This window comes from Meles meles, chromosome 2, assembly GCF_922984935.1.
Source record: "Meles meles chromosome 2, mMelMel3.1 paternal haplotype, whole genome shotgun sequence".
In the NCBI taxonomy this organism is placed as follows: domain Eukaryota; kingdom Metazoa; phylum Chordata; class Mammalia; order Carnivora; family Mustelidae; genus Meles; species Meles meles.
The window spans coordinates 107,075,202-107,096,221 of NC_060067.1; the positions used below are offsets into that span (position 1 = coordinate 107,075,202).

At 38.2% G+C, this 21,020-nt stretch overlaps 1 protein-coding gene across 1 annotated transcript; it reads right to left on the minus strand.

The window, feature by feature from the left end:
- Positions 1 to 1,797: 1,797 nt before the first annotated feature.
- CISD2 (CDGSH iron sulfur domain 2) lies at positions 1,798 to 18,155 on the minus strand. Its single transcript, XM_045996492.1, has 3 exons — positions 17,644 to 18,155; positions 3,754 to 3,968; positions 1,798 to 2,146 (listed from the first exon to the last, which is right to left on the minus strand). Exons 1-3 carry the CDS (start codon positions 18,122 to 18,124, stop codon positions 2,057 to 2,059), a joined length of 786 nt encoding a protein of 261 aa, XP_045852448.1. The 5' UTR covers positions 18,125 to 18,155; the 3' UTR covers positions 1,798 to 2,056.
- Positions 18,156 to 21,020: the final 2,865 nt, after the last annotated feature.

The following is a 21,020-nucleotide window of genomic DNA, read 5'->3' on the forward strand; positions in this document are numbered from 1 at the left end:
CCAATTCATTATATATGTTTAGTTGACAAAATTTAAAATTGATAATTTCATTTTAGTCTCCACATTTTTAGGAAATTTTACCTTCTCCTGTGAAATCTAAGTATGGGAACCATTAGAATATACATGTTGTGCTGCAGTAAATAATTTTTTTTTTTTAAAGATTTTATTTATTTATTTGACAGAGAGATCACAAGTAGATAGAGAGGCAGGCAGAGAGAGAGAGGGAAGCAGGTTCCCTGCCGAGCAGAGAGCCCGATGCGGGACTCGATCCCAAGACCCCGAGATCATGACCTGAGCCGAAGGCAGCGGCTTAACCCACCGAGCCACCCAGGCGCCCTGCAGTAAATAATTTTAAAGAAAAGCATTTTATGACCACAGACCAGGGATACTCAAACTTTTGGTACAGAAGATTTTTCCCAAAGTCTTATGATCAGCTATGGAAAAATACTTGCTTCATCTGACAGTGAAGCCCCTCAAGAGTGTCGAAGAGAAGGCTGTAGGACAGAATACCCAGAGCCAGTGACAACAGGGGTAGATTGCTCCCTCTTCATACATGAGGAAAGAGTAACTATTTTGTACATATGCCTTGTAAAACTTCTCAAAATCGCAACTGCCCTTCTAACTTTAAAATTCCTGCTGTTGGGGCACCTGGGTGGCTCAGTGGGTTAAAGCCTCTGCCTTCGGCTCAGGCCATGGTCTCGGGGTCCTGGGATAGAGCCCCGCATCGGGCTCTCTGCTCAGTGGGGAGCCTGCTTCCCTGCTGTCTCTCTCTGCCTGCCTCTCTGCCTGCTTGTGATCTCTCTGTCAAATAGATAAAATCTTATAAACAAATAAATAATTCCCACTGTTGGTCACAAGAGTCAAGATCAAAGATCACACAAGAGAACCTACTGACATTACATGTAATAAATTACAAATCTACATACCAGACTTAGTGCAGGGTCTCGTATATATGCATGCCATTAACTTTGCTTATTATTGGGAGAATTAAATATGTCGGCCTCCTGTACCTTCTTTGTATATAAAAAAGACACAGGAAACTGACAGGATTGTGCCTTTAATAGACAGACTTAAGAATAGCTATTAATGTAAGAACTATAATGTACAATAAAACCAAATAGACTTAGGCTAAAAAATTACAAAAAAGTTTTAAGATTCTCCAGTAAGTTTATTTTGCAACCTTTTTGTATTTTATGTTTTATTGGCTTACACTGTTATAAAGAGAAAAATGTAAAGGATTTTGGACACTAATTTATCATTTTAATATGAATTCAGATGTTTTTTATGTTCATTTCTAATTAACCTTCAAACTGCAGCAGCTTGGGAGTTTAGTTTAAGTGTTCTTGCCACCCCATCCCACCCTGTCACTGAGTCAGTTCAAGATACTTTTACAAAACACACACCTAAACAAACACAAACAAGTCTTTTATAAAGTAAACAAATTTTTTATAATGCATATAACTGTTCCTTTTTGGAACTTTCTATATCCAGTTCATGTCTTTTCGGAAATTGGGATATTCACACTTATTAGACACAGTCTTTATAAAGCAAAGCATTTATCTCTTTAAAAACTCAAGTAATTCTTGAAAGCAATATTTTTCTTATTGATCTGAAAAGAACGGAGAATGGAAGGCCAAGAGGAAAAATCACTTCAAATGACCCAAACAGAAGGGGACTGAAAAATAATATATTTAACAGTGTACGTAGGGAGAAAAACTTTAAGTGTAGATTCTGTACAAAATATTGAAATTCAGAGGAATAGCTTTGGATTCACTACCAAAAACATATTTTTCTCAGTTAGTTAAAACCAAGACTGTTGGTTTTATTCAGGAAGATACATTACGAATGAAAGGGTTGTACAATTTAACCGCTATATAACGACTGAATATACAAAGTATCAAATATGAACAGTAGTGTAGCAAGAAAATAAATTGGCAGAAATAATTACTCAACCAGTAGCAATAATTAAGACCACCATTTGAAAGACCCTCTATACACAAAGAATGAAAAAATATTGTTACAGCACACAACTGAACTCAATCCTAATTCATTACTATTATACTTCTTTCTTCTTCAGTATTAGTGGACCCACATTATCTCCTGTCAATTCATTATGTTTATTATGTGAACCATCACAGGCAGGAAACTAGAAAGGAAAAAGAATTACAAGTGTTATTTTATTTATTTTTTTGTTTCTTTTTTTATTATAATTTTTATTTTTTTATTAACATATAAAACATTACAAGTGTTATTTTTAAAATGATTTAATAAGTAGGAATATTTATGAAATGTTCTTATAAAAAAATTACATAACTTTGAAAAAAAATCATCAGCTTTCCTGAGTAATGTGTATTCTACATCTAACCTAACTCATTCCAATATCATAGCAAATCCTACAATTTAAAATAATGTATTATTTGATACAGATTTTCAATAAAAAGCTTTGAATTATTATAGAGTCAATTAAACAGGTTGAAAGGGGGACCAAAATAAACCCTTGTTCTCTGAGGAACTCCAAATTAGAGCTTACCTCTTCATTTATTTAAATTTGAAAAGAATGTACAGTTGACCCTTAAACAACACAGGTATGAACTGTGTGGGTCCACGTAACTGTGTTTTGTTTTTTTTTTTAATAAATCTCTCTCCCTCTTTTTTTTTTTTTTTACCATGGGAAGAGAAAATTTCATATTTTTTTCTCTAGCTTACTTCATGGTAAGAATAAAGTAAGTAATACATCTCACATACAAAGTATGTGTTAATTGACTGTTTATGTCATCAGCAGATTTGACTGTGCAGGGGGTGGCTGCCCCAACCTCCATGCTGTTCAAGGGTCAATTGCAATTTAAATTCAAAAAACATTACTTCATGTTTTCTTACTATAAAACTCACATATACTATAACATTTTTGAAAAAACTTAAAAATACATTAAAAAATTCACTCATAAGTAACAATATTCAAGATTTTGATCTATTTTTCCTTTGCATTTACTGTATTCCTTTTTTAAAAAACAAAACTGGGATCACACTGAATGTACTGTGCATTTCTTATTAATTACATCATGTTCTCATGTCATTAAAATAGTCTTTAAAAACATGATTTGTAATAGCTTCCTAATATCCCTTAATTTGTATTATGCCATACTTTAATCATTCCCATTATCAGATACATCTCTAGATTATTTCCAAAACTTTGCTATCACAAAAAAATGTTGTGATGAACACTCACGTACTTAAAACTTCAAATAACCTATGATCATAGTACTAGAACACATATCACCAGCCACCTGTAATACTCATCACTCCATATTCTTTATTATTTCTACATTAAAAGTCATCCATAATTATAAGTGCCATTTATTAGCTCATCTATATATAAGGTACTGTACATACAGCACCTCACTAAATCCTAAAAAATGTCTACGATGTTGACATATTATTGAAAAAAAAAAAAAAAAAACACCAACCCTGAACATCAGAGATTTAGGATTAAGTAACCTGCCCAACCAGAGTCACACTATCAGTGGCAGACATGAGCTCTGAAGCATCAGATTTCTATCCTTCCTTGCTGCTGTAACTTTTCTAAAACAGGTACGTATCCATCATAAAATACAAACTTTAACTTAGGAATATAGAATTTCAGTACTGAACCCTATGGAAAAATCATTCGTCTCCCAGAACCTCAAAAGTGATGATTTAACAAGCAGAACAACTGTAACTGTGCGGTGTTAGAGTATGTGTGAGCACACATCTTACCGTTTTAGAACGCCAACACCTACAGTAAGCTGCTTTGGTGAGACACAGATCTTCAATGTTTATTTCATTCACCACTTTGGGATTTTCCTTTTGTATTTTAAGATTAATCAAGCTATCCTTCTGTTGTTTTTTCTTCGGGAGGAATGGACGAATTGCAAGGTAGCCAAGTAGTGCAAGTACACCGAGGAAAGGCAGTAACCGAAGCCATTCTGCAACTGAACACGTACAGATTTAAGCGTGCGGCCCTCTCATAACAGAGCTCAAACAGCACGTATTTTCCTTGAGCTTACTCTTTACCTATTCTTTACTTCTCATGTTAATCTCAAAACTAACTTATCTATAACACAACGTATAAATAAACACAATCAAGCCACCTATACCTGAGACCACTTCATTTTATCTGTGAGCTAACTTAAGATTTGAAACACAAAACTTGGAGAAATAGATCCTATCCTATGTCAAATATCTTATTTCATTATCCTCACACTAAGTATATTTGTGTTTAATTTGTTTTTGTTTCAGGAATAATGATCACGATTATTAAAAACAAAAATGATACATTTTATAGATTTAGAAAACATTTCCATGTCTAAAATCATATAACAGAATACCCAAAAATGAATATTTTACCCTTGATTTAGGATTTCAGACAGAACATGTCTTCAGTGTCTTAATTTACATTTTTGGTAAGACATAGTGATTCCTTAAGAAATGTTTCTAGAGCGGCGCCTGGGTGACTCAGTGGGTTAAAGCCTCTGCCTTCGGCTCAGGTCACAATCCCAGGGTCCTGGGATCGAGCCCCACATCAGGCTCTCTGCTCCGTGGGGAGCCTGCTTCCTCCTCTCTCTCTGCCTGCTTCTCTGCCTACTTGTGATCTCTGTCTGTCAAATAAATAAATAAAAATCTTAAAAAAAAAATGCTTCTAGAAGCTATTATTTTAAAGAATTGAAATTTTCATACACTGAATGTTCTCATTATTAGATACATCTTTTTTTTTAATATTTTATTTATTTGACAGAGAGAAATAACAACTAGGCAGAGAGGCAGGCAGAGAGAGAGAAGGAAGCAGGCTCCCCGCAGAGCAGAAAGCCCCATGTGGGGCTCGATCCCAGGACCCTGGGATCATGACCCGAGCCGAAGGCAGAGGCTTTAACGCACTGAGCCACCCAGGCGCCCCATTAGATACATCTTTTTCCCTAAGTGTTCATTAAATGCCTTTGGGAGTACAAAGTACTGTCTTGAGGGGGTTACGGAATATAAGTGACTAAATAAAATGGCCCCTATGTCTGTGAAGACAAACACATAACGAAACCAAGATTTCAACATTTCAGTATGCGTTCATCAAATGTTGGCTAGTGCCATGCCTCTGTAGAGAAACCTTTCTGTTTTTTTTTTTTAATATTTTATTTATTTGACAGAGAGAAATCACAACTAGGCAGAGAGGCAGGCAGAGAGAGGAGGAAGCAGGCTCCCCGCGGAGCAGAGAGCCCGATGTGGGGCTCGATCCCAGGACTCTGGGATCATGACCTGAGCCCAAGGCAGAGGCTTTAACCCACTGAGCCACCCAGGCGCCCCAAGAAACCTTTCTGTTCTTAAAATGTTATCCTTTGACAATCTTCACTGAGTGCTTACCTGCTATCTTGCTAAGCACTATGTAGAAATAGCTTAGTCAAGAAAAAAAGAAAAACTAAAGATCATATGCCAAGGCATGCTAATGAATGTTAACACACTATGCTAAGAGTACAACTGCATTACTTTATTTCTGTTAAGCTGTGTTAAACAACTATACTTGGTAGGTACCATTATTATATCCATTATTCATGTGGGTAAACTACAACTTAATAAGCAGGTTTAGTGCAGGACGATAAATCCTAACCTGTTTTGATTTAATCAAATCCAACAGATTTAAATTTTTATCTGTTCTTCTCTTGGTAAAACTACCCCAGAGATAATTGTTCTTACTATTCAAGTATTAAAAGAAAAAACTGGCTTAGTATGAAGTCTTCCAAAATGAAACTATTTTTGATACATCACCATGACAAAGGTTTGTTATGGGTTCTAAATGAAACAGGTATTTATATACTATATGAATAGTATCTGTAACAGTGCCTAGCAGAGAAGATATATAATACATAATTTTTATTAGTAGGTTATGGAAATTGGTAGCCACTCCTTTGAAAAAATATTGCCATCTCAACTTGATAACAGTATATAGTTGAATCTTTGGGGATATAATCTTTTAGTCGCCAGAATGAAGCTCTGTAAGGACAAGGACCTTACCTATCATGTTCACCATTCTATTCTCATAACCAAAGTGGAGACACCCCCTATAGATTCTCTGAATGAACTGAAGTTCTGGAAATGAAAAGAACTGTTTCTTGGGGAGAAGGGGTCTATCTATAGATCAGCTGTTGTCGAACATAGTAGCTACAAGCCACACTGCTTTGATTTGTACCTGTGATTTTATTTTAACCAGGGATGGTAAGATGACAGACAAAGAGACAACTGCCTTGAAAGAAAAGTTTACTGTTTGCAATTCCCAAGAACAGGTACACCATGTCACACAGAGCCACACAAGGAAGTACCAGATTTGGTCAGGAGGAAGGCAAAAGGAAAACACTGGCACAAATCTTGTGTTTTCCATGGAAAAGGTGAAGGAATAATTTTCATGGGCTCTGGGCTATAGGGGTAGTCTCTAGTTGTCTAGTACCGAGCCCTGGGTGATTAGGGCAGGAGAAATACTGGTGTGCTATGTGAGAGTGATTTAAAGGCGGTGGTTGGTTTGCATATGAAAAGTCTGTTCTTCCCGCAGGTTGTTTACTATCTCTAGGAATTAGCTGGGAAGGTGCAGGTTCTTCTTGGCCCTCATGATGTCAAAGTATCATAAAATATAGAAAATTTAAAAACATGATTAAAACACACATAAAGCTATAAACTTTAAATAAATTAAAATTAAGTAAAATTTAAAATTCAGGTTTTTTAAAAAGATTTTATTTATTTGACAGAGAGAGATTGCAAGTAGGCAGAGGGACAGGCAGGGGGGCGGGGGGAGCAGGTTCCCTGCCAAGCAGAGAGCCCGATGCGGGGCTCGATCCCGGGATCATGACCTGAGCCAAAGGCAGAGGCCCAACCCACTGAGCCACCCAGGCGCCCCTAAAATTTAGTTTCTAAGACAAACTAGTTACATATCACCAGCTCAATAATGACAAGGTACTAGTGGCTACTCTGACAGCCAGAGAACACTTCCATCATGTTTTTTTGGATGCACTGCTACGGACCATTGCTTCAATAAAGTAACTCTCTACAACATGGCAAGGCTTTGACAGCTTCGGCACCCATCTCTTACCTACCTGAAACCACCCAAAGCTACCACCTAGTAGCTGCCTTCCTTTTTCTTTGCATAAGGAATTCCTTCTTTCTGCCTCTAGTTTATTAGACTGGTTTGTGTAGACCCTTTAAGATTAATGTCATATATTGCCTTCTCCAGAAGTCTTCCTTGATTTCACAAAGCAAAATCTATCATTTCCTCTTGTACTTCCAACCCTTTTCCTGTTTCTTTTATCACACCACTGTCATCTGCTTATAAAACTGACTCATTTGTCCCTACCACTCTCCCTGACACAAAGTAAATACCTCATTGGTGTTTTATGAATGACTTAATGAATGAATGCAGAGCATAAATGTCAGTCCCTTTCTCACTCACCACATAGTACTGTAATTATTTATTTGCACTTATCTTGTAGTCCGGCAATGAATATCTATTGACCCCCAATACCCAGTAAAATATTTTAAAGTAGTAGGTATCTAGTAAATGTTTATTAAATGTAGAGTAACTTTAATTATTATTCTGCATATTACAAAATTAAGAAGTCATGAGGTTAAATGACTCAAACTCAAAAAGTAAATAGGAATTTAAAGATGAAAACCTTAACTTAGATTCTTAAGTTTGGCATTTCCTGTCCTAGCCCACAAATCTCAGGGAAAAAATGGTGTTAATACATTTAAAAATCTACTTCAGAAAATGTTCTTTTGACGTACTTAATTCCTCAGTAAAACATTACTCTGTGATAGTATGGGAATAAAAAGTCCTATTATCTCCTACAACAAAGTAACTGAAAGAAGAGCCTGAGTACAATCTACTTTTTGAAGGTGATAATCTTCAATTTAACTACAGAAAAGCTTTATAAAGAAAAATAATAAAGTCTTTGAAGGTTAATAATTTTAAATGTATTTATTAAGGTTGATTTTTAGCAAACAAATATGAAATACAGAAAAATCAAATTTTTAAAAATTTTAAAATAGTTATTTCCAATGAACCTGCTTGATATATGTTGAGCTATTACAGGAATTTTAGATACTTTGAGGGGAAAACTATTACCTCCTAATTGTTAGGTATAATGTATATTTTGTACAGTGTATTCTTTATTGTTTAGGATTATCAAAAACAGCACTTATTTTACAAAATTTAGGAAAGTATAAAAATAACTTATAATACTATCAGTCAAGAGTTGATAAAATTTTACTTTTTGTTTTTGCTCTGTAAATATGTGTTTTAAATACATAAAAACCAATACTGAGACCATGTTGTATATTTAGTCCATATCTTACATTTTTCACTTTATATCAGGAACATTTCCCAATTTCTTAGCATCATTTGGAAACATGAATTTTAACAGCTTACATCCATCCCAATCAGGATGTAAGATCTACAAAAGCAGACACCTTATTTGTCCAGGTCACCACTATATCCTCCGTGCCTAAATAATGCTTGCTTCAATTTATTTTATTTTATATTGATTCATAATTTATAGTATAGCCTGTTGAGCTTTGAGTTAAGTGCTTTACTGGATGAGTCTTTACACCTATCTAGACCTATAAACACCACCTGAAGCAAAATATGGGGTATTTCCCTCACACTAGAAAGTTTGCTCTTGTAAAATCAATCCCCTCTGAGTTCCCTCGCCAATTTCAGTACTTAATAGATTTTAATGAATTAACAAATCTGACCTCTTTGCTATTCTTAAACAATTCCAATTTAGTTTTTGACTACATAGTAAGTACCCATGATGTGGAGATAAAGTGCTAATGCAAGTGTAGCAGCTTTCTTATCTGTTTCTATGTACCCAGTGCTCAGTACAGTGCCTGGCACAAAAGTAGGATTTCAATACATAACGAATTCACAGTTTATCTGTGGAATAAATCCAGATTTTCATATACTCGGAATTAGGTTTCTTTGGTCTATAAAACAGAACAACATAATTCATTCATTTGTTCAACAATGCAAGTACCCACCACATCCCAAATTTTACATTAGGTGCTGGGGATTCAGAGGCAGATGTACAAGGTCCTTGTATATTCATACAGTATACATTTTAGAGCAGGAGATAACCATAACCAAGTAAACAAATAAATAAGAAAGATAATTTTAGACTATAATAAGAGCTATGAAGGAAACAAACAGGATGATACAAGAAAGAGACTATCCTAGGGGCAAAGCAGTAGGCTGACTGCAGCTTTAGGTAAGGGACACAGGAAGGAAAAAAGATCTTTAAGCCACGACCTAAAGGAAAAGCAGGGAGCTCAAAGACTTGAGTAAAGAACTTTCAAGGCACAACAAAGAGTACATGTAAAGAAACTTCCAACTTCATAGAACTGTTGGGAAGAATGAATGAATGAAGTTGGAAACCACTCTAGAAACTTTTGAGTACTATGCAAAAAGAAGCTACTAATACATTCCACCCTGAAACTAAAGTATCGGTCTCCTCACCCACTCACTATCCTCTAACAGACTTATGTAAACCAAGACTTCAATTAATTTTAACTGAATTGAGTCTGTACTCCACTAAACTGGCATCTAAGGTAACTCCCATTAGTATGCACTTGTTTGCCTTTGTTCAAGGCTTATGAATGATAACAGTGTAAGTTAACAGATAAAAATTCTGTTTAAGACATTTAAGGAAAAAATTATAAGTGCCCTCAAGAAGTATAAGACCTCACAAACAGATTAGGTGATATGACAGGTGAAGATACAAAAATTATAAGAAACAATCCCTAACCCAAAGAAACTTTTCATCTAGAATGGAATACAGATCTATAAAAAAGGATTACACTACTGTATAGTATGTATAATTATAAATAAGCAATACAGAAGACATGATTAACTCTGCAGGGATGAGCAGACTTTACAGAGAGGATATGGCACCTAACTAGGTTTCTGAAAGATGAGTTAAGAGTATAGGAGTCCACAGGCATATGGGAGGAGGGGCTGTATTTCATACAGAAGAAACAGCATAGGCAAAGGCAGAGATACAAGATGCATGAAAAGTAACAATACTGCTGGAATATCATGAAACAGGGAAGGACTATGCAGGTGACCAGGTGCCAAATGATAAAAATCAACAGGAGGGGCACCTGGGTGACTCAGTCAGTTAAGCGTCTGCCTTCCACTCAGGTCATAACCCCAGGTTCTGGGATGGAGCCTCATGTCAGGTTCCCTGCTCCTTGGGGTGCCTGCTTGCAGCTCTGCCTACAGCTCCCCCTGCTCGTACTCTTTCATTCTGTGTCAAATGAAGAAATAAAATCTTAAAAAAAAAAAAAAATCAATAGGTAGGTAATAATCCACTCTGTACATAAAAGGGAATCATTGATATATCTAAATATTAAAGTAAATGGAAAGCTATTCTTTATGGAATCTGATGGAATTATGGTTATCAGATGGAAGATGGACTGGTGGAGAAACAGCGGTAAGAGCAGACAGGGCTGGTAGTGGGAGGACAAGATGCAAGAAAATCTGTTAGAAATCCACGGAAATAATCCCGAAAAAAATCATGCAAACTTAAACTAAGGCAGTGGCCATTAAAGTAAAAAGGACAAATAGATCCCCTGACACTGCCTTAACAGTGCATGTGTGCATGCATTTTTTGAGGATAGTTTGATGCTTTCACTGGGAACACTGAGTAGGTCTGTGATCAATCTTCACTTGCCTTGACGCGTAAGAACCACTAACTCAATAAAATCGATAGGATTGGGTGAGTGATCAATTATGGAGGAAGTGAGGCTTTTTATGATTCCAGATTTCTGGTTTCATTATCTGGATGGATGGAGATACTGGTCTCTAACTTAAAAACAAAACAAAATAGAACATAAAAAGAACAATTTTAATCAGGAAAAGACCAGTGTAGTGCTGTAGAAGAAAGGGGAAAATATGATGTGTTGACATCTTTAAAGAATATAAAAAAGAGGGGTGCCTGGGTGGCTCAGTGGGTTAAGCCTCTGCCTTCAGCTCAGGTCATGATCTCAAGGTCCTGGGATAGAGCCCCGAATCGGGCTCTCTGCTCAGCAGGGACCCTGCTTCCCCCTCTCTCTCTGCCTGCCTCTCTGCCTACTTGTGATCTCTCTTTCTCTGTCAAATAAATAAAATAAAATAAAATAAAATAAAATAAAGAATATTAGAGAGAGACTAAAAGGTCAATAGTTAGCAGCAAAAAATTAGGGATACTGATGGATGGCACAAGTCACAGTTTTCTTTGAAACAGTGAAGTAGTCCAGTGTGGAAGCTGCTCTGCAGAGCCTAAAATATGCCAACTTTCTCTGCCCCCTCATCCCAGAGACGACAAGGAAAGATAGAGAAAGAAAAGATACCAATGAGAGAGCTACAGGCAGGGGAAGTGAAAGTGACTTCCTCAGGGAGAGCTCTGTTTCATTTAGGGCAAGGAGGTGCATCTATGAAAAATCATGAAGTAGACAAGCCAGGAGTAGAAGATAACAGTGTGAGAGATCAAGGGTGGGAGAGTGTGGGGTGTAGGTATTTTGGGCTATAATTAAGTCAAGTACATGGACCTTAGTGTGACGTCAACATTCAATCTACTAAAAAGGGACCCAGTTAGGCAACATTCTGCTTACTCATTTGAACGTAAAAGGCTTAAATTTCCTCAAATTTTTTCCTTTTTTTCAAATTTTTCACTTCAGGAAGATCTTCCTCCTCTCCAGTGAAGTTTTCCTGATTCCAATTTTTTTAAAATAACTGTTTCTAAGTTAAAAACAAAAACAAAAACAAAAAAACCCACACTAATTCTAAAATACCAAGCAGAATTTTAAATATGTTTTGTAATATTCTACTTCCCACTATTAAGATACGCCACAGCCTCAGAAGGTAGACTGAAACAACTCATACCATCAGAGTAACAAAATCTAGACCAAAAAGAACATTTCAAAGCAACCTGCATAGCAAGCAATTTTCACATAATTTTTTGGAAGTTTAGATACTGTTCAAAGAAAGTATCTCCTCAGAGAAACAATTCAAATTAGGACAGGGCAGATTCAAACTTTTACAAAGATAGGCTACCTATCACACCCTATTCCTGACCAAGATACATAAACAAATACAATGATAAAAATATTTTGTAAAAGCACACACAGACACACATGGATCTCTATGAGGAATTATATTCTAAGAATCTAGGACAGACTTTTGCCTTCTCAAAAGGTGGTGTATAATGATACTATTAAAATAATGTTGGAAACATGGTTGCTGATAGTTTAATAACATGCTTTCTTATTAGATAAGATAGAAATATTTCTATCTCTGAATTGTAAAAAGAGGAAAGTAAAATATTTTCAAGGGATGGTTTTACTATTGGCACTTAAAATCTAATATGAACTGTTCAGGACCAAAGGCCAGTAAAATGAAATTAATGATCAATTTAAAAACCTTTTTTCCATTCATTCCTATGAACAGTGTTTTGGTGTCTAAAACACTTCCTGGGGGCGCCTGGGTGGCTCAGTGGGTTAAGCCTCTGCCTTCGGCTCAGGTCATGATTACAGGGTCCTGGGATCGAGCCCCGCATCGGGCTCTCTGCTCAGCAGGGAGCCTGTTTCCCTCTCTCTCTCTGCCTGCCTCTCTGCCTACTTGTGATCTCTGTCTGTCAAATAAATAAATAAAATGTTTAAAAAAATAGGAGGCGCCTGGGTGGCTCAGTGGTTTAAGCCGCTGCCTTCAGCTCAGGTCATGATCTCAGGGTCCTAGGATCGAGTCCCGCATCGGGCTCTCTGCTTGGCAGAGATCTGTCTGCCTACTTGTGATCTCTCTCTGTCAAATAAATAAATAAAATCTTTAAAAAAAAAAAATGTTTAAAAAAATAAAATTAAAAAAAAATTAAAACACTTCCTGGACCAAGTACTCAAAAAACACCTGATGACTTGAAAAATTTTATACTGCAAAGTAGTTAGATGGCACAAAATGTGTTGAGACTGAAATTGTTCTCCACAAAGGCTAGTATAATCTTTAATTCTTTAATTACACTGACTTAAATACAGTTGGTCTAGCTAAGAAGAGGGAAAAAACTTTTAAAACTTCTAGAAACTATGTAACTCTTTTCCCAAATTCTCAAAAACAGTTTTTTAATATAAAATTCTTTTTTTTTTATAATTTTTTTTTTTAAATTTATTTGACAGAGAGAAATCACAACTAGGCAGAGAGGCAGGCAGAGAGAGAGGAGGAAGCAGGCTCCCTGCGGGGCAGAGAGCCCGATGCGGGGCTCGATCCCAGGACCCCGGGATCACGACCTGAGCCGAAGGCAGAGGCCTCAACCCACTGAGCCACCCAGGCGCCCCTAAGATAAAATTCTTTGATCTTTTAGAAATAATCGCTAGTATTTACATAGTAATAAATGCAACTTTTTAGTTTGAACTTAATAATTTCTTATATACCCCTATTGAGAAAACTCACCTTTTATTCTATTTCTTTAAAAAAAAAATTGTGGCAAATTTTACATACAATAAGCAGATCTTAGGTGTTTAGCTCTGAGCGGTACAATTAAATATACTCCAGCAGCCTCCACTGAAAACATAAAAACATTCAAAATACTCTACCACCCAAGAAAGTATTCTTCTGTCCCTTTCCAGTCTATCCTCCCACCACTGATGTCTACAACCAAAGATTTTTCACTCAACATTAAGTTTTTCTGAGATTCATCCAGTGGATCAGTAATTCATTCCCTTTACCTGATAACCAATATTCCACTCTGAATATACTACAATTTGTTTATCCACTCTCCTCTTGGTAGATATTTTGGTTGCTTCCAGTTTGGGGCTATTACAAATAATGTTGCTATAAACATGCTTGTAGAAGTCTTCTTACCGATATACGTTTTCAACCCTTTTCCACTTCTAAATTCTTCATTCAAAATTGACCCTTTCTGGATAAACAGAGCTAATGCCTTTAAAGCTGTCAGCTCTGACATGCTTGTGTTACTCCAGAAAACATACTGATTATCTTGGGATTCACTGTGTTATCTTTAGGAGCATAACTGTTATGTTTCAAAGAAGCAAACAGGGTCAAGGAGGGAAGAGCTACTACATTTAGTTTCACAGCAAGCTTTTCCGCATAGGAAGATTTTGTTGTTGTTCTATTTTAAAAGTTTATACAACAGGGAAAGCTTTTTTAAGGTCAGAGTATTAGAATAGACTACAATTCCAAAGGGCAGAATCATACAAATTTATCTTAAAAGACTCACTGTTAAACATATGACCTAAACAAAAATAGGTAAGTTGTTTCTAATAGATAAGGACTGTCTGTAAATACTGTATGGTGATTAAGGATCTCCAAGTGTTTACTAAGAATGCAGAGTCATCATGAGAGAGCCAAGTGCTTTTAAAAAAACCACTAGATGTAAATAGGGAAGGAAAAAAAAAAAGCAATAAAAATGTAAGCCATTACTTCCTTCTAATTTTCAGATAGAAAATGAAAACACTTTTGGTGTCTTAGACATTTTAAACATTTGCTGAAAAGTGATCCTCCAGGTTGTTTCAACAAAAGTCTAAGTATGGATTCTGTAAGTAGCTCAATCAAGACAGATAAATGTAATTAGCTATTACAATCTACTCTGAAGGGAAGACTCAGAATAGAAATTGGTGAGTGGGAATTTTCTTCCATAGTGCTCCAAAACAAATTCTGCAACTGTTATCTTGTTGTCTAGTATGAAACAGACTACCTCATTTTTTCATAAAGCAGTTATTACAAACATGTTTCCTAACAAGCAATACAATAAGAACTAAAATAGACACATTAGGGGCGCCTGGGTGGCTCAGTGGGTTAAAGCCTCTGCCTTTTGCTCAGGTCATGATCCCAGAGTCCTGGGATCGAGCCCCGCATCGGGCTCTCTGCTTGGCGGGGAGCCTGCTTCCTCCTCTCTCTCTCTCTGCCTGCCTCTCTCCCTGCTTGTGATCTCTGTCAAATAAATAAATAAAATCTTTAAAAAAATAAAATAGACACATTATAATGGAACTTAAATACATGTTCTTTTTTTTTTTTTAAATATTTTATTTATTTGACAGAGAGAAATCACAACTAGGCAGAGAGGCAGGCAGAGAGAGAGGAGGAAGCAAGCTCCCCATGGAGCAGAGAGCCCGACATGGGGCTTGATCCCAGGACCCCGGGATCATGACCTGAGCCGAAGGCAGAGGCTTTAACCCACTGAGCCACCCAGGCGCCCCTTAAATACATGTTCTTAAGATATTTATCAATGTTGTCACTCTTCCTGAGAATCAGTCCCCGCTTTAAATATTCAACAGCTTCGAAGAGGAAGTTACTATGTATTATTGATTTAAGGAAGAAAAACTTTAGGCTAAGTTTCCTTAATGCCCTTTTTTTTTTCCAAGATTTTATTTATTTATTTATTTGACAGAGAGAGAGAGATTACAAGTAGGCAGAGAGGCAGGCAGAGAGAGAGCAGGAAGCAGTCTCCCCACGGAGCAGAGAGCCCGATGTGGGGCTCGATCCCAGGACCCTGGGATTGTGACCTGAGCCTAAGGCAGAGGCTTTAACCCACTGAGCCACCCAGGCGCCTCTTTCCTTAATGCCTTTAATAGGAATTAAGTATTTGTTGACAGTGGAGATTTTGAAGGGGGAAAAAAAATCCACTTCTAAAATCTAGCCATTCAATCAAATTACATACTTTGTACTGTTACAACTACACTACATTTACAGAAAATTGAAACCAATGTAAAACCAGCTACCACTGGAATCAGCACACATAACTCAGGTTACACTGGACTGGGGTGGGAGTAAGGGGACTTCTTTCTTTCCTGTTAAAAACTTGGCAATTAATTTGAGTAAATTATTAATAAAAGTTGGCAACTGGGAAATAATGTCACAAAACAATTATATTCTTCTGACCCGGTATTACCATTTTTGTGAATACATTCGAGGGTATAATTCAAAGGAGGAAAAAACCCCTAACAACTGGTATAGGGCTACTTACCAGAACATTATGAATGAAAGATATATATGCACAAACATTCCAAATTTCCAACTGCAGGGGAATGGATAGGCCTACCATGACGTTAGTCTAAAACAGGATTATACAGTTGTTAGAAAAAGGGGAATATATTAAAATATGTAAAGTACTAAAGTAAAAGCAATGGTAAAGGGAAAAAAGTCAAAATTTTACATAACTGCAGAAAATCTACCAGAATTACAGGATCAAAAGATTTTGATGTTTATAAATACTTGAAACATTTTTTCATTTTATGTTACTTTTACCCTGATTCTGAGGTTTGATGCTTCTTTCAATGTTATTCAGTTACCATGCTTTCTATTCAATTACGAGCTTCCTACCAAGCCATAATTCAAAGAATCTCTAGATTTAGAATGTCCTCTAGTTTACCTCCTCTAAATCTACTATCTGATTCTGCCTTTTATTAAAAAAAAAATTATCCTTTTTTAGGGACAGTATTCTCTTAAAAAACAAACAAACAAAAAAACCAGAAGCCTTCTGTGTATTGGGGCTGAAATCCATCTCCAAATAATTTTCACTAATTTGGTCCTAGTTCTGTCTTTTGGTATACAAAGAATGTTATTCTCCTTCCACCAGTAAGCCTTCCAAACACTATGTTTCATGTCAGCTACCACAGAACTCCAGACTGCTCCAGGCTAAGGAGCCCTATTGATCTTAAAATTATCTCAATGCATGTTTTATTCCCATTCAGGATCTATGAGTTCAAAGTCTGCCGAATCAACATGGTTTTTTCTCCCCTCACCATCTCAATCAGTCTCAGTCTGGTTTGCAAATACCCCTCTTAGACTGTTAACACCCCAAACCCAACAAAATCTTCCAAGTGTTGGCTGCATTATGGAAATTTTCGTCTTTTAGGCGTGAAATCCTGAGTTGTGGGGTTTTTGTTTTGTAAAGAACGGATCTTAAAAACACGATGTTACATATATTCATTAAATTTCATTACCTAACATTTGGTCTATCGTACTAGCCTTTGAACACCTTTCGGCTAACTTTTCTTTCCTGAACTCAAGTTACCTTAACTACATCCAGGCCCAAGGTAATGGAGTTAACCTCAAATGCCCTGGGAGTAGTTCAAGTCTTCCCTATGGGAAAGGAGGCTATTCTCGGATTTTGTTACTGAGTAAAACTGTCATACACATATTGCGTGTATGGCTCTGTTTCTCTCCCCCCACCACACACACACACTCACACGCTGTGGGTAAAACCCCGCTGAGAGCTGGGACTGCCTGATTGCACAGCGCCTTAGATAACGATGACTTATCCTACTCTAACACAAACAAGCACACAGCAGTGAGAGATACAAAGAGAGAGATGAAAGATATGGGCTCGCTATCAACTTGGCACTTTCTCTGCAAAAACCCGGTTTCCCATCACGAAAGGACTCGGAAAAGCCACTAGGACAAGGACGAGAAGTGGAATCACTCGCGCTCCAAAGCGACTGCGCCGGCGTCCGCCCCCGCCGTCTGCGCACGGGGTCACGGAGTAACGCGCCACTCGCCAAGCCCCGCCCCTTGGCCCGGGGAGGTTTAGACCACCCCCCACTCCCACGTTGGGAGACGTGCAAGGATGGAAACTGGAGGAAGGCGGGGATTACCTGTGAGCCGGGCGAACCCGGTAAGGCTCTCGGGGACCGGAAGCCGCTTTAGATACGCCGGGAGCTGCACCTTCACGATGCGCGCCACGCTCTCCAACACCATCCTCGCCAGCAGCGTCCACTCCCCTCCCGGCCCGCGCCGTTCTACGGCCGAGCTGTCGCGCCTGCGCGGAGAGCGGAAGCGGCCGGCGGGCGCCGCGGCCTGGGTCCTGCGGTGGGCAGGAGGGGGCGGCGCTGAGGGCCCCCAGAGGAGAGGTTGACCTGCTGGGCGCCGATTGGCAGCGGGCGAGTGACGTGTGCGCGTCGCGGACGCCAAGGGGGAGCGCGCGGCCGCGAGGTGCGGAGTCGCGGCAAAGGATGAGTAAGGAGGCCTTCCGTGGAATCTCGGTTTTGAAGAGGGCGTGTGTTCACGTTGGGCCTTTCCCATCTGTAGACGCTCGAGGCCCGCAGAAAGGGTACTGTGTCCGATGAGATAAAGCATGTGAGAGTGCTTTGTAACCAGAAAGTGCCTTTCAAAAGTGAGTTTCTCCTGGCGTCGGTATTTACTTGGCCTCTCTCGTCCGGGCCCCTTTCTTCCCGGAACCGGTCGGGTGCCAGGGCCCTAGGATTGCATGCTCACCACGAGCACCCTTCCCGGCCCCCTGCGGTGCCTGACTCGTTCCCTCACCCCAACAAGCCAGGTTTTAAAAAAAAGTTAACATACTCAAACGACGAACTGTTTAAAGCTAGCCATTAGGCAGTTTTGTGTAACCCTGAGGGGTTTTTCTGCTCCTTAGATTTTTTTTTAAGATTTTATTTATTTGACAGACAGAGATCACAAGTAGGCAGAGAGGCAGGCAGGAAGAGAGAGAGGGAAGCAGGCTCCCCGCTGAGCAGAGAGCCCTGTGTGGGGCTGATCCCAGGGACCGTGCAGAGGCCCAACCCACTGAGCCACCCAGGCGCCCCAGCTCCTTCTATTTGACCCGCGATGGTCCTGCTTTAGATACTTTCAGTTCCTTCTGCCAATCTTTTCTCTTTATTCAGTTAACTAAAACTAGGAAAGTGGTAAAAGAATATAAACCTTTCAAGTGACGTTTATGTTGTACAATTTCTGCTACAAGCTAAAGTATCTTAAGTTCTTTAATTTTAATTGTTTATTAATATCTTTTTTTTTAAAGACTTTATTTTTTTTATTTATTTGACAGAGAGAGAGATCACAAGTAGGCAGAGAGGCAGGCAGAGAGAGAGGAGGAAGCAGGCTCCCTGCGGAGCAGAGAGCCCGATGCAGGGCTCGATCTCAGGGCCCTGAGATCATGACCTGAGCCAAAGGCAGCGGCTTAATCCACCGAGCCACCCAGGCGCCCCAATATCTTTTTTTTTTTAATCGAAGAAAGCTACACTTCCTTGCAGCTCTTTCCTTGGCGTGACTTTGTTTCCTATTTTTACTGAAGTGAAATATCCGAAATAATGCACTTTGCTGGTTGCATGTTGTGTATGTGGTGTGCTGTCTTATGCCTCCTTACCGTTCTGAATCCCACCTGACCAATAGTGATATGTAATACCAACGAACTGCCGACGGTGCAATATTTCATTTTGTGTGACTTAATATGACAGCCAGTTGTAATAAATACGTTTTCTTCTTTATTTTTCCCTTGGTATTTTCATTGTAAAGTGAGAAAGAGAAGACATTTTTTTAAAGTAACTTTTGTTTTCTGGAATCTTTAATATGTGGTGGTTTTAGCTAAAAAATAAATAAATAGCCGTCAGTAAGAGAGTTAGTTGAAATCTAGATTAACCAATTTTCTATAATTTACCCTGTTCAAAATACAATTACAGTGGACTTTCAATGAAAATGTTTAGATAACAGGTTCATGAACGAGAGCAATATAGAAGGTAGTATACAAAGTGATGATCAAAAGGTTGTTTACATTAGGATTTCTTTTCAGTTTCCTTTTGGGAGCTTACTGTTGGTTTGGTGAAAGTAGGACCCTGAAGCTTGTTTATTATGAATATGGTATTCTCAGATATCCTCATCCTCTGGATTGTTCTCTTAAAGGTTATCTTTATTATTTTCTTAAAGATTTTATTTGTTTTTATTGTTTGACAGACAGCACAAGCAGAGGGAGCTGCAGGCAGAGGGAGACGGAGAAGCAGGCTCTCCAGGGAGCAGGGAGCACCGTGAGGGACTTGATCCCAGGGTCCTGGGATCATGACCTGAGTCCAAGAAAGCTCTTAACTATCTGAACCACACAGGCGCCCCTTAGGGGTTATCTTTAATCTCTGTTGATCAGATGTAGAAGTACCCTTGGAGAGATGATTGACCTAGGGGTGGGTTGGGAGTGAGGCAAATTAGGGGAAGAAAAGATTGGAGATAACCCCTAAATACTTGGTGTTTTGTTTTTTTAGATTTTATTTATTTATATTTGACAGAGAGATCACAGGTAGGCAGAGAGGCCGGCATAGAGAGAGGGCAAAGCAGGCTCCTTGCTGATCAGAAAGCCGGATGCGGGCCCTCTTCCCAGGACCCTGAGATCATGACCTGAGCTGAAGGCAGAGGCTTAACCTACTGCGCCACCCAGGTGCCCTAAATACTTGTTTCTTAATTAGAGGCTTTGTAGCCTTGACAAGGGCAAAAAGCAAGCTGTGTTGAGTGAGATTCTTTAGGCTTCTAAGGTTTTTCTTTAAGAGAATTAAAAAATAAATACTTAAGAGGTACAGCATAGTAAAATGTTCGGGTGTCAAAGGTAGAATCTGATGTGACAACTGTGCAGATCAATATATATGGGATATCTCCAACATCTGAGAGAGCTTCGTTGTGCCCCTTCCAACCATGTCTCCTTACCCCACCACCACTACTATTCTGTTTTGCTTTACATGTTCTTGGACTTCGTATAAAAGAAATTATACAATTATACAATAAAAAGAATACATAATTCTTTTGTGACTGGCTTTCCTGAGCAGTTTATGTGGATAGCTGGTTTGCTGTTTCCAAGTAGAAGAAATGTAATGAGTGGAAGTCTTATCCCCATGTCTATCTTATCTTACCTTTTCTCTTTCTTTCTTTCTTTTTCTAATCTTATAATTCAGAGGAGATGCATTACACAAACTACATTAATGTATAAAAGGTGATAGTTTCCTAACCCCTCCAATAAAATTCTTACTGTGTATTTTAGGGAATATTTTCTTAAATTCCTTTTACTTTCAAATATAAATCTTGTTTCATTCATATTTTTTAATTTGCATTTCATTTCCACAACCCTGCCTTCGTGGCAATATGTGAAACAGAGGGGCTGAAAATAATATCCTACACAGAAGTGACAGGCTTATCTAACCACTTTCTGACATGGTGTCCAACAAAATCTGGTTTTATTAGTATTTGTATCTTAGATTTAAATGCC

Bases quoted from the DNA above. Each gene is read 5' to 3' on its own strand.
- CISD2 (XM_045996492.1), bottom strand. From the start codon at position 18,124: ATGCTTTATCTCATCGGACACAGTACCCTTTCTGCGGGCCTCGAGCGT. The intron at 3,969-17,643 runs GTAATCCCCGCC...GTACGTGTTCAG, and splicing joins CGGGTTCGCCCGGCTCACAG to TTGCAGAATGGCTTCGGTTA. The intron at 2,147-3,753 runs GTAAGATGTGTG...TTTCCTTTCTAG, and splicing joins GGTGTTGGCGTTCTAAAACG to TTTCCTGCCTGTGATGGTTC.